Below are 14,178 nucleotides of genomic sequence, written 5' to 3'. Positions count from 1 at the left end.
CTCTCTCTAAAACCTAACTATCAAGTTAGAAATCTCGGGGTAATATTGGACTCAGACCTGAACTTTAACAGCCACATTAAATCTGTAACATCAGCAGCTTTTTACCATCTAAAAAACATTGGCAGAATCAAAGGAATAGTGTCTAAACCAGACTTAGAAAGGCTAAAAACAGTTCTATTTAGCCGTGCATATGACACCTGAAAGTATTTTATCTGCACTCTTCACTTTTAAATGAATTAATTAATTATTATTTTTAATGGGTTTTTTATTTTTTATTTATTTTTAATGATTTTATTGCCTTCTTGTGATTTTATGTAGCTGTAAATCAAAATCAAAATCAAATCAAATTTATTTATATAGCACATTTCATGTACAAACAGTTCAAAGTGCTTTACATAAAATAAAAGCATTGCAGCAGGGAGTGGAAGAAGCATTAAAATACATAAAAGAATATAAAGAGAAACAAATAAAATCATTTAAATGAATTTAAAAACAAGCAACAGTCTAGATAAGTTCAAAGATATCGTGCAGATTTCATGCATAGACACATGAGAAAAGAAATGTCTTTAACCTGGATTTAAAAATGTCTCCATTTACAGCTGTAAAGCACTTTGAATTACCTTGTGTTCGAATTGTGCTCTATAAATAAAATTGCCTTGCCTCTGACTGGTGAGATTTCCAATAAAGACCTCATTTTATCTGACATTAATCTGGTGAAACATGGTGGAATGCACCAGTTGTTTGGGCTTTAGCTTTGTGTGCTCCACAGAGATGAAGTTCGTCTGTTTGCCTGGATAAAAGCAGCACGCTGCCCCCGCCGAGGAGCTAATTCGCACTCAAGTATGCGCGACCGGCAGCGAGCGAATCGCACGAGGAAGCGAAGGAACGAACGATGGTCCGACCGGCGTTCCCGAGGGAGCGAGCTGCTGTTCGGCGCTCAGAAGTTAATGGAGATTTCTCTTGGCAGGACACGGCGCAGTGGGTCTCAGGAGCTGTACACCAGTCATGATGAGTGGAAGGGAACGGGCGGCAGCGCGGCCTCTGATGGTGATGATTACCGACCTCTCCGTCACAATCTTACGTCACCATAAGTCCTCACATCTGTCCCAGAACGGGAAAGCAGAGCAGAGACAGGCGGGCTGTGCTTTTCTAGTTCGGTTAACCCTCATACCTGATTTAAAACAACTTAATTTATGTAATCTGCCACTGCAGGAAAACTAAAAAGCTGTAAAAACTGATGTTGTAGCTCATCAATGACATATCCCAGACCTAATAATCCCCCATAGAATATTTCACTTTGCATTGCATACATTGAAAATACAGCAGTTTTTGTGTTTTTTAACAGAAATTGGTGTTTACCTCATATACACTGGTATTTAAAGGGTTAATTTTTTTAAATAATTGAAAACTTGGTGGTTATGATCAGAACTGAAGTGGAAGAAAAGATTTATGAAAAAAAAGTGGAAAAAAATATTAACATATGATGTTTTGGGGATCATTTTAGAAGGGGACAAAAATGGAGTTTTTCTTTTTTTTTTTTTTTTAAATCAGGCATAACAAAAAAATTAAAAATCCCTAAAAATCAATGTTGTTGCTAATCATTGACATATCCCAGACCATAATGATCCCTACTCAATAATTTCACTTTGCATTCCATATTTTGAAAATACTGGCACCTAAAGGCTTAAAATTTGGGCTAAAAAGTTCAAATTGGCATCTAAAGGGTTACTTTTTTTTAAAGAATTGAAAACTTGGTAGTTATGATCAGAACTGAAGTGGAATAAAAGATTTATGAAAAAAAGTGGGAAAAAAATATTAATATATGATGTTTTTAGGTCGTATTAAAAGGGGACAAAAATGTCCCTTTTCAGCAATTAAGGAGGTTTTTTTTCTACCCAATGAAAAATGGCATTGTATATGATGTGTGTTTGAAATTAAAAAAAAAAAACTAAAAAATGCACAACTGGACCAAATATGATGAGTAACACTATCTACAGTGTGAAATTAGAGGAGAAAGTACACCCCAAGTGGAGAAAAATGTCCCCCATCAGGGATTAGGGTTAACTAGCTCGTCTTTTCTTTTCTGGCCCTCGCTGCCGGCTTCTTTTACCGCCCTTTCCCTTCTTTTTCAGTGCCAGCCTGGAGGTTTAATCAAGAAAAGCAGCTGGGGGCCAGCAGAGAGAAGCTCTGCTCTAAGCCTCGCAGATTTACTGGCTCCTCGGGCCTCGTTTATGTCTCACTGGTCTGGCAGCTCTAAATGGGAAACACAAGCCAACTGGAGGCAGATATAAAATACACAGAAGTGAGGATGAGTGACAGGAAAGAAAACAGGGGGAAAGCTAGTTAAAATAGAGGAAAAGTTGTGTTAAAAAAAGCACAAATATTAAAAAAGTCTGTTTATGAAACATCTGTTTGTTCTTACTTTGTATTTTCTTTGTTTGTTTTGGTGAAATCTGGTTAGAAAAGTGTAGAAAAATGTAAATATTGTGCGTACCTTTATGTGTTTTCCCCTGTTGGTTTGGTAGTATGTTGGTGACTGTTGAAGGTTTATTAAAAGTCAACAAAGCAGGACAGCAAGGATGGAAAGTTTTTGAAAACATTATACTTCTAGGAGTAGTTTTAAATCTCTATACTTTTTACTTTAACTTGAGTAGATGTGCAGCAGAAACCAGAGGTGGGGACTTGGACTCGAGTCCCGATTTTGATGACTTGAGACTTGCTTGACCAAATCAAAAAAAGACTTGGACTCTACTTGGACTTAACCCTCTGGACTCAAGTCACATGCAGCAAGCACAAATATTAAGATATTTTTTAAAAGTGTCGCATCAATACTGTAGCAACCAGCCGTCAGTGACACCTAAACGCCGCCTGAACTTCACGCCGCCCGCCACGCCACGTCACTACGTCACGTCACTACGCCACGTCACTACGCCACGTCACTACGTCACGTCACCTTACGCACAGCTAACAGACCAGAGGCTCCGAGAGCATGGACCATGTCTGTTCCAGCGATAATTGCGTTTGGGTTCAAGCAATACGAACAGGACCGCAAAGGGCGGAAAGCCATATGCAACGTATGTGGCGTGAAAATCACGGATGGCACCAAAACTACGTCGAACTTCAGTCGGCATTTGGAGAGGGAACACAAAGAAATGTAAGTAACATGGTGAAAAATTGTATTATGGTTATTATGGTTTATGGTGAAAACGCGCCTTTTAATAAATCATTTCCAAACCAAACACCCTGAACCATAGGCGGGAGGGAGCGGGGGGGTCCGACGTCTTACAGTAAGCACACGTTTTTATTAGGGCTCGTCCGACAAGGACCCTATTGAAATTGTAATGTTTTTTATTTTTATTATTCTTTACCCTTTTCGTGCCCCAATTTCGCCCCTTTCCTGTGCTCAAACTTTGGCAAGTCGTGCGGCCGGATCCAAAATTCGATACTTTTGGTTGCTAGCACACGTTTGACGCAAAATGGCGAAATAGCGCCCCCTACAGACGTTTAAAATTCCCTCTGCATTTGGTGAATTACCGTATGTCGCAAATTCAAAAACTTTATACATAACCATGTTCCCTGAATAGAGCTGAAGATTTTTTTAATTGGCCACGCCCACTTCCGCCTATAATTTTACGGCAGAGGCCATTAAGGCCAAGCCATATTGATGACCCCTGCCTATAGTTAACATTGTAAATGGGATGAGAGCTAGAGGTGGTGGTCTGGGAGGGAGGGAGAATGGAATTAAGATTAGAAAGTTCATTTGCAATTAATATAATGCTAGACATTATATCAATTGACATATGACATGTGCTTTATGATACTAAAGATATCGCCCAATTTTTTCAATTTCAAATAGCTTTATTGGCACAAGAAGGCAGAGCTTATATTGACGAAGCATCTAAACACAATATTAATAAAAATAAACAAATGAATAAGTGGCAGAACATTAACAATAAAATATAAACAACTTAACTGAGGCGTGGTCATGATCCGTATCATTAATTATAATCAATTTGTTAGGACTTGGTTGGGACTAAACAAAAACTTAGGACTTGGACTTGAGAGCAAAGACTTGGGACTCTACTTGGACTTGCAACATAGGGACTTTCTCCCACCTCTGCATATGGGTTCCATATGTTTTAAACATTTCCTAAGGCTCTTTTATTTTTTACTGAAGTACCTGAATTTACCTGGATTATTTTAATTTAAGCTATTTTGTAATTAATGAATTCATTTTAATTTATTTGATCAATTGGATGAACTCTAATTGGCCTAAAGATGATTAATTAGTATTTCTGTCTGTCTGATTGAATGCTTGTGTTAACAAATAAATCAGACGTTACTCAACAGTTACTCTATCCGTCTATCTTGTAAGTCACGTGCACACGTGCACACCGCCCCGAAAAGCCCATAGTGTCACTTTTAGGCGCATTAAAACAAACGCACCCCGTACAAAGCCCGGCTCTCGCCTTACCGTCGGTTGCTAGGCAACAGCACACATCCACAGACCGCTTACAGAGCCTCGTGATACAGTCGGTCTCGGAGGAGAGGCGAGACAGACGGATGGAGAGATAAAAGAAGAGCGACACGGGAGCGAGTGGTCAGCAGCGTCTGTGAATGATGCGTCCTGATAGGTGGAAGGAATGTTTGGTGCCGCGTTGCTGCAGCGGACGCAGCGATCTGGATCTGCTGGCGTTGAACGTGAGGGCGCGACACGCATTCTGTGTCATGTATCATCATTGTTTAGATTAACTCTGAGCCGAGAGACGTCAAAATAAAAACACAGTATGGGGGGCCGAACCTGACAAAATAAGTACAAAAATGGTTCAATAAATACATTTATATGATCAGGAATGCTCCAAAAATTATATGAAATTATGTGGAAAAAATATGTTAAAAAAAATTCATAAATAATTATGTTAAAAAATTCATACAAATATGAAAAAAAATGGAAAATAAATCGATAAAGATTATGAAAAAAATTATAAAAATATCCATAAAGAATTATGAAAAAAGGTTTAAAAAAAAATCATAAAAATGTATTTAAAAAATATGTTTAAAAAGAAAATCATAAAAAATTATTTAAAAAATGTTAAAACAATTCATAAAAAATTATGAAAAGAATGTGAAAACAATTCATAATAATTTATGAAAAAATATGTTAAAAAAAATATATATTTTAAAAAGTATGTCTAAAAAAAATCATGAAAAATTATGAAAAGAATTTAAAAGAATTCTGCATTTTTTAAAAAATAATTATGAAAAAATTATGAAAATGATATATTAGAAAAATTCATAAAAATTATGAAAATAATATGTTAAAAAAATCATAAAAAAGTATGGAAAAAATATATTTTAAAAAAATTCATAAAGAATTATGAAACGTGAATTTTTTTAATAATTTCCTTTCATTTTAAACTGCAGTTTGTGTTAGTAAATACAAAAATGCCGTTATTCATTCATTTAATTTTCGCAGCATTTATTATCATATAAACTTATTCTGTGTATTTACTGCAGATGATGTCAGCTTCAGCCCTCCATCAGTTAGATGTACAGATTTATCTACTTATTGTAAATAATTCTGGGAACAGAACAACGTGCCGCACACTTCGAACCTCAGGTGAGAAGTTTCTCTGGACCACAACGCTTTCCTTCATAAAGACCCTCGACCGCCTGGAGTCCGAGCTCAGTTTGCACTCACATGACCGTGTTGATCCCTGAAAGCTGCTGGAACATCTGAAGCCCGCAGCCGACCAGGAGAGCTCGGCGAGTCGGGGGGTAGGTCAGCATCCGCCAGATCACGGGGCCGCCTGGAGACACGAGGGAAAGCAGAGCAGAGGTTAGAGCTCTAACAGAGTGAGCTTTAACAGAGTGAGCTTTAACAGAGTGAGCTTTAACAGAGTGAGCTCTAACAGAGTGAGCTTTAACAGAGTGAGCTTTAACAGAGTGAGCTCTAACAGACTGAGCTCTAACAGACTGAGCTCTAACAGACTGAGCTCTAACAGAGTGAGCTCTAACAGACTGAGCTCTAACAGTGAGCTCTAACAGAGTGAGCTGTAACAGAGTGAGCTCTAACAGACTGAGCTCTAACAGAGTGAGCTTTAACAGACTGAGCTGTAACAGAGTGAGCTGTAACAGAGTGAGCTCTAACAGACTGAGCTCTAACAGTGAGCTCTAACAGAGTGAGCTGTAACAGAGTGAGCTCTAACAGACTGAGCTCTAACAGAGTGAGCTCTAACAGAGTAAGCTCTAACAGACTGAGCTCTAACAGAGTGAGCTCTAACAGAGTGAGCTCTAACAGAGTGAGCTCTAACAGACTGAGCTCTAACAGAGTGAGCTCTAACAGAGTGAGCTTTAACAGAGTGAGCTCTAACAGAGTGAGCTCTAACAGAGTGAGCTGTAACAGACTGAGCTCTAACAGAGTGAGCTCTAACAGAGTGAGCTTTAACAGAGTGAGCTCTAACAGAGTGAGCTCTAACAGACTGAGCTCTAACAGAGTGAGCTCTAACAGAGTGAGCTCTAACAGAGTGAGCTCTAACAGACTGAGCTGTAACAGAGTGAGCTCTAACAGAGTGAGCTCTAACAGACTGAGCTCTAACAGAGTGAGCTCTAACAGAGTGAGCTCTAACAGAGTGAGCTCTAACAGACTGAGCTCTAACAGAGTGAGCTCTAACAGAGTGAGCTGTAACAGAGTGAGCTCTAACAGACTGAGCTGTAACAGAGTGAGCTCTAACAGAGTGAGCTCTAACAGAGTGAGCTCTAACAGAGTGAGCTCTAACAGACTGAGCTCTAACAGAGTAAGCTGTAACAGAGTGAGCTCTAACAGAGTGAGCTCTAACAGAGTGAAGTCTAACAGACTGAGCTCTAACAGACTGAGCTCTAACAGACTGAGCTCTAACAGACTGAGCTCTAACAGAGTGAGCTGTAACAGAGTGAGCTCTAACAGAGTGAGCTGTAACAGAGTGAGCTCTAACAGAGTGAGCTGTAACAGAGTGAGCTCTAACAGAGTGAGCTCTAACAGAGTAAGCTGTAACAGAGTGAGCTCTAACAGAGTGAGCTGTAACAGAGTGAGCTCTAACAGAGTGAGCTGTAACAGAGTGAGCTCTAACAGACTGAGCTCTAACAGTGAGCTCTAACAGAGTGAGCTGTAACAGAGTGAGCTCTAACAGACTGAGCTCTAACAGAGTGAGCTCTAACAGAGTGAGCTCTAACAGAGTGAGCTCTAACAGAGTGAGCTCTAACAGACTGAGCTCTAACAGAGTGAGCTCTAACAGAGTGAGCTTTAACAGAGTGAGCTCTAACAGAGTGAGCTCTAACAGAGTGAGCTGTAACAGACTGAGCTCTAACAGAGTGAGCTCTAACAGAGTGAGCTTTAACAGAGTGAGCTCTAACAGAGTGAGCTCTAACAGACTGAGCTCTAACAGAGTGAGCTCTAACAGAGTGAGCTTTAACAGAGTGAGCTCTAACAGAGTGAGCTCTAACAGAGTGAGCTGTAACAGACTGAGCTCTAACAGAGTGAGCTCTAACAGAGTGAGCTTTAACAGAGTGAGCTCTAACAGAGTGAGCTCTAACAGACTGAGCTCTAACAGAGTGAGCTCTAACAGAGTGAGCTCTAACAGAGTGAGCTCTAACAGAGTGAGCTCTAACAGAGTGAGCTGTAACAGAGTGAGCTCTAACAGACTGAGCTGTAACAGAGTGAGCTCTAACAGAGTGAGCTCTAACAGACTGAGCTCTAACAGAGTGAGCTCTAACAGAGTGAGCTCTAACAGAGTGAGCTCTAACAGAGTGAGCTCTAACAGACTGAGCTGTAACAGAGTGAGCTCTAACAGAGTGAGCTCTAACAGAGTGAGCTCTAACAGAGTGAGCTCTAACAGAGTGAGCTCTAACAGACTGAGCTCTAACAGAGTAAGCTGTAACAGAGTGAGCTCTAACAGAGTGAGCTCTAACAGAGTGAAGTCTAACAGACTGAGCTCTAACAGACTGAGCTCTAACAGACTGAGCTCTAACAGAGTGAGCTGTAACAGAGTGAGCTCTAACAGAGTGAGCTGTAACAGAGTGAGCTCTAACAGAGTGAGCTGTAACAGAGTGAGCTCTAACAGAGTGAGCTCTAACAGAGTAAGCTGTAACAGAGTGAGCTCTAACAGAGTGAGCTGTAACAGAGTGAGCTCTAACAGAGTGAGCTGTAACAGAGTGAGCTCTAACAGAGTGAGCTCTAACAGAGTAAGCTGTAACAGAGTGAGCTCTAACAGAGTGAGCTGTAACAGAGTGAGCTGTGACAGACTGAGCTCTAATAAAGTGAGCTCTAACAGAGTGAGCTGTAACAGAGTGAACTGTAACAGAGTGAGCTCTAACAGAGTGAGCTGTAACAGAGTGAGCTCTAACAGAGTGAGCTCTAACAGAGTGAGCTCTAACAGAGTGAGCTCTAACAGAGTGAGCTGTAACAGAGTGAGCTGTAACAGACTGAGCTCTAACAGAGTGAGCTGTAACAGACTGAGCTCTAACAGAGTGAGCTCTAACAGAGTGAGCTTTAACAGAGTGAGCTCTAACAGAGTGAGCTCTAATAAAGTGAGCTCTAACAGAGTGAGCTGTAACAGAGTGAGCTGTAACAGAGTGAGCTGTAACAGAGTGAGCTCTAACAGAGTGAGCTGTAACAGACTGAGCTCTAACAGAGTGAGCTGTAACAGAGTGAGCTGTGACAGACTGAGCTCTAATAAAGTGAGCTCTAACAGAGTGAGCTGTAACAGAGTGAGCTCTAACAGAGTGAGCTGTAACAGACTGAGCTCTAATAAAGTGAGCTGTAACAGAGTGAGCTGTAACAGAGTGAGCTCTAACAGAGTGAGCTCTAACAGAGTGAAGTCTAACAGACTGAGCTCTAACAGAGTGAGCTCTAACAGAGTGAGCTCTAACAGACTGAGCTCTAACAGAGTGAGCTGTAACAGACTGAGCTCTAATAAAGTGAGCTCTAACAGAGTGAGCTGTAACAGAGTGAGCTGTAACAGAGTGAGCTCTAACAGAGTGAGCTCTAACAGAGTGAAGTCTAACAGACTGAGCTCTAACAGACTGAGCTCTAACAGAGTGAGCTCTAACAGAGTGAGCTCTAACAGAGTGAGCTCTAACAGAGTGATCTGTAACAGAGTGAGCTCTAACAGAGTGAGCTCTAACAGAGTGAGCTGTAACAGAGTGAGCTCTAACAGAGTGAACTCTAACAGAGTGAGCTCTAACAGAGTGAAGTCTAACAGACTGAGCTCTAACAGAGTGAGCTCTAACAGAGTGAGCTCTAACAGAGTAAGCTTTAACAGAGTGAGCTCTAACAGAGTGAGTTCTAACAGAGTGAGCTCTAACAGAGTGAGCTCTAACAGAGTAAGCTTTAACAGAGTGAGCTCTAACAGACTGAGCTCTAACAGACTGAGCTCTAACAGAGTGAGCTCTAACAGACTGAGCTCTAACAGAGTGAGCTCTAACAGAGTGAGCTGTAACAGAGTGAGCTCTAACAGAGTGAGCTCTAACCGACTGAGCTCTAACCGACTGAGCTCTAACAGACTGAGCTCTAACAGACTGAGCTCTAACAGAGTGAGCTCTAACAGAGTGAGCTCTAACAGAGTGAGCTCTAACAGAGTGAGCTGTAACAGAGTGAGCTCTAACAGAGTGAGCTCTAACCGACTGAGCTCTAACAGACTGAGCTCTAACAGACTGAGCTCTAACAGAGTGAGCTCTAACAGAGTGAGCTCTAACAGAGTGAGCTCTAACAGACTGAGCTCTAACAGAGTGAGCTCTAACAGACTGAGCTCTAACAGACTGAGCTCTAACAGAGTGAGCTCTAACAGAGTGAGCTCTAACAGAGTGAGCTCTAACAGACTGAGCTCTAACAGACTGAGCTCTAACAGAGTGAGCTCTAACAGAGTGAGCTCTAACAGAGTGAGCTCTAACAGAGTGAGCTGTAACAGACTGAGCTCTAACAGACTGAGCTCTAACAGACTGAGCTTTAACAGACTGAGCTCTAACAGACTGAGCTTTAACAGAGTGAGCTCTAACAGACTGAGCTCTAACAGAGTGAGCTCTAACAGACTGAGCTTTAACAGAGTGAGCTCTAACAGACTGAGCTCTAACAGACTGAGCTGTAACAGACTGAGCTGTAACAGACTGAGCTGTAACAGACTGAGCTCTAACAGAGTGAGCTCTAACAGAGTGAGCTGCCCCAGATGAGAGGAAACAAGGCTAATGCATAAATTAAAGCCGACATGAATGTAAAAACTGATTTGTGTCAACAAAGCTTCACTCAAAACATTTGAGTGCAATTAAACATCATGACATGTAATTCAACCTTTAAGATTTCCCATATTTCCGACTTGTTAAACGTCCTCTGTGCATGACAGTGTTGCACATCAGTGATTTCTGTTCCGTTGTGCTGATTATCATAAGCCTGATATAAAGACAGTCGACACGCTGTGCACGCTGTGCACGCTGTGTGACAAAAATCACAACGAACAGATCAAACAAGAGCGGTTAATTGCTCTGTTCCAACTGTGACTTTAACCAATCAGCTAACGCTGATATACAGAATAAAGCATTAAATAAATACCCTTTTTTCTTTGTTTGAATCAGGACAAGACAAGAAAGGGGATATTAACTTGAATCAGGTCAAAGAATCTTTTCCAACACACCGGTTTATTTTTATTTTTTAGGGACATGCAGGAAACTACAGCCCCCTGATAAATAAAAAACAAACAAACAAAAACACCATCAGAGACATGGGTCAAACTATTAGGATCACCACCATCAGCTGTCTGGAAGATCATGAAGAAGAAAGAACGCACAGGTGAGCTCTGTGATCAGAGGGAGGCCGAGGAAGCCAGAAGAACCCTCAAAGGCCCGTCCAACAGATCAGAACCATCTTCAGGAGGCAGCTGTGTCTCTGTCAGAGACGACTGTCCACAGAAGACTTCATGAGCACAAACACAGAGGCTACGCTGCTATATGCTAACCGCTAGTTAGCCACAGAAACACAGAGGCTACGCTGCTACATGCTAACCGCTAGTTAGCCACAGAAACACAGAGGCTACGCTGCTACATGCTAACCACTAGTTAGCCACAGAAACACAGAGGCTACGCTGCTACATGCTAACCGCTAGTTAGCCACAGAAACACACAGGCTACGCTGCTGCATGCAAACCACTAGTAAGCCACAGAAACATAGAGGCCACGCTGCTACATGCTAACCGCTAGTTAGCTACAGAAACACAGAGGCTACACTGCTACATGCAAACCACTAGTTAGCCACAGAAACACAGAGGCTGCGCTGCTACATGCTAACCACTAGTTAGCCACAGAAACACACAGGCTACGCTGCTGCATGCTAACCACTAGTAAGCCACAGAAACATAGAGGCCACGCTGCTACATGCTAACCGCTAGTTAGCCACAGAAACACAGAGGCCACGCTGCTACATGCTAACCGCTAGTTAGCCACAGAAACACAGAGGCTACACTGCTACATGCAAACCACTAGTTAGCCACAGAAACACAGAGGCTGCGCTGCTACATGCTAACCACTAGTTAGCCACAGAAACACAGAAGCTACGCTGCTACATGCTAACTGCTAGTTAGCCACAGAAACACAGAGGCTACACTGCTACATGCAAACCGCTAGTTAGCCACAGAAACACAGAGGCTACGCTGCTACATGCTAACAGCTAGTTAGCCACAGAAACAGGATGGACACGTCACAGTTTGGCAGAAAGTCCTTAAAGGAGCTGCAGAGTTCTGGAAAAAGGTTTTCTGGACAGACCGGACCCAGATGAACCTGCATCAGAGTGATGGCAGGAAGAAAGTGTGGAGACCAACAGGAAGAGATCCAGAGCAGAGCAGCTCCTCTGTTAGGCACGGTGGTGGGGGTGTTATGGTGTGGGCATGTGTGGCTGCCACAGGTACCGGCTCACTGATCTGCACTCATTGGACGGAGCTTCATCCTGCAACAAGATAATGATCCCAAACATCCTGCTGAGCAGCAGCAGAGTTTCTCAGAGCTGAAACATGGCCGAGCCGGTCGGCTGATTCACATCCAGCTGAGCCGGCCTTCTGTGGGCTGAAGGAGAAGCTTAAAGGGACAAACTGAGAGCTAAAGATGGCTGCTTTAATGGAGCCGCCATCACTCTGTCCCAAACAGAATCAGAAAACATTTCCTTTGACAGATAACATCGTCTCCATGTCGGTGGTGATGAGTAATGCTCTTACAGTGGATGACCTTCATTTAAGCCTCGGCAACAGCAACCTGAAATGTTCCTGTTGGAGATGCTGAGGCTTTTGTTCACTCCAGGAAAGCAGCTCTCTCACGACTCCAGCCTCCGACTTCTCTGACACCAGAAAATGTGTCTCCTGAAAACCAGGCTTACAGAAATGATGCCACTTCTCCTTTCAGATGGTGGATATCTCAGCGTGGGACGAAGCAACCTCACGGAGTCCCACTTGGCTCGGCATCAGAGCCAGACTGTGATCTCCAACACACACAGACAGGCTGGAAAAAATCTAAATCTTACCAAGTATATTTGTCTCATTGAGTATCTCATAACACTTAATATAAGACACAACTGCCTAACAAGTACCATTTCAGCCAGATATAGGGACTTGTTTTAATACAATACATCTGGAACATCTTGTTAAATGAAAAAGTCTTGAAAACAAATTGTTTTGAGTCACATATCATATGAAACAAGCTTTTTTTTTTCATTTGAAGAGGTTTTTAAGCTAATTTCAAGATCACTTTTATCTCAAAAGTCCTAAATATCACATTTTATTTCAAGAAATCTTGACAAGCTGATTTTCACTAGTTCCATTGGCAGATTTTTTTGCTTATTTCAATCAAAAACGTCTTTTATTTGTTGTTTTTTTACTTATTTTTGGAGGGGCATTTTTTCCAGTGTATATCTGGCTGAAATAGTGCTTGTTAGGCAGTTGTGTCTCATATTAAGTGTAATGAGATATTTTGACTAGAAATGAGACAAATATACTTGGTAAGACTTTGATTTTTTCCAGATGTAGGGACTTGTTTGAAGACAATACATCTGGAATATCTTGTTAAAGCAATACTATGTAACATTTCTACTATAAAATAACAGCTTGAAAAAAATTGTGCACCTAGAATGAGTTTTAATATTACGATTGGCCTGTCTCCTATGCCCTTCGGGGGTCTGAGTTGGAAAAACTGCGCTATGTAACTTTGCTGGAGCGGCCCGGGAGCTGAGCGGAAGTACTTCGACTTGCTTTCTGGTACACCTACCGCAAAAACAAATAGACCCCTCTCACGCTCCCAGGTACATTTGATTACTCTTACCTTCTCGGTCGACATAGCCTGCACCTTCTGACTCCTCGCCGGTTCGTCAACAAACGTGAAAGTGAAAGTGAAAGGGTGTTGTATTTACGACAGTGTACCCGTACATTACCTCCAAGCCTGTAGGGGGAGCTCCATGGTGGGCTTTTTGAGAAGTTACATTGTATTGCTTTATATGAAACCAGCTATTTTTTTCATTTGAAGAGGTTTTTAAGCTAATTTCAAGATCAATTTGAACTCAAAAGTCCCAAATATCACATCTTATTTCAAGATATCTTTACAAGCCGATTTTCACTAGTTCCATTGGCAGATTTTTTTGCTTATTTCAAGCAAAAACGTCTTTAATTTGTTGTTTTCTTTACTTATTTTTGGAGGGGCATTTTTTCCAGTGCAAGTATATTTGTCTCATTGAATATCTCATTACACTTAATATAAGACACAACTGCCTAACAAGTACCATTTCAGCCAGATATAGGGCCTCCTTTGAAGACAATACATCTGGAATAAATCATCCCAGGTACAGTACACCAGCGTGTGTTCAAACACAAGCAAACATACCAACAAGGATGCACGATTTGCACACGAGATGACACACTTAGGCTGATTATTTGGGAGCAGCTGTGAGTGGGAGGACTCTGGACCAGTAAACATCTCCTTTAAGTATTGGACAAGCAGAGCAGACTCTGTAAAGGAGGTCCACGAAGGCTCACGAGCCCCCCCTTTGTTGGCCGACCGTCACACGTGTTAACTTTGTGTCCCCGGGTGCTGCTTTCCATCTGAGGCCATCTTTTAAAAAAGTCTACTAATCTCACACCAGTGGACAATCTTCTCTTCTATCTGAGCCAGAGGCACCAA

The 14,178-nt window shown here is 41.7% G+C and overlaps 1 protein-coding gene across 1 annotated transcript in view; it reads right to left on the bottom strand.

The window, feature by feature from the left end:
- Nucleotides 1–14,178, bottom strand: part of slc2a13a (solute carrier family 2 member 13a) — a 108,557-nt gene that overhangs the window by 47,699 nt on the left and 46,680 nt on the right. The window contains exon 4 of the mRNA XM_075471297.1: nucleotides 5,702–5,810. Coding sequence (XP_075327412.1) covers nucleotides 5,702–5,810 — 109 coding nt within the window. The remainder of the gene's footprint in view (nucleotides 1–5,701; nucleotides 5,811–14,178) is intronic.

This window comes from Odontesthes bonariensis, chromosome 8 (assembly GCF_027942865.1).
Source record: "Odontesthes bonariensis isolate fOdoBon6 chromosome 8, fOdoBon6.hap1, whole genome shotgun sequence".
Taxonomy (NCBI): domain Eukaryota; kingdom Metazoa; phylum Chordata; class Actinopteri; order Atheriniformes; family Atherinopsidae; genus Odontesthes; species Odontesthes bonariensis.
Note: the sequence above shows the minus strand (reverse complement) of the source record. Positions and strands in the feature narration are given on the sequence as shown.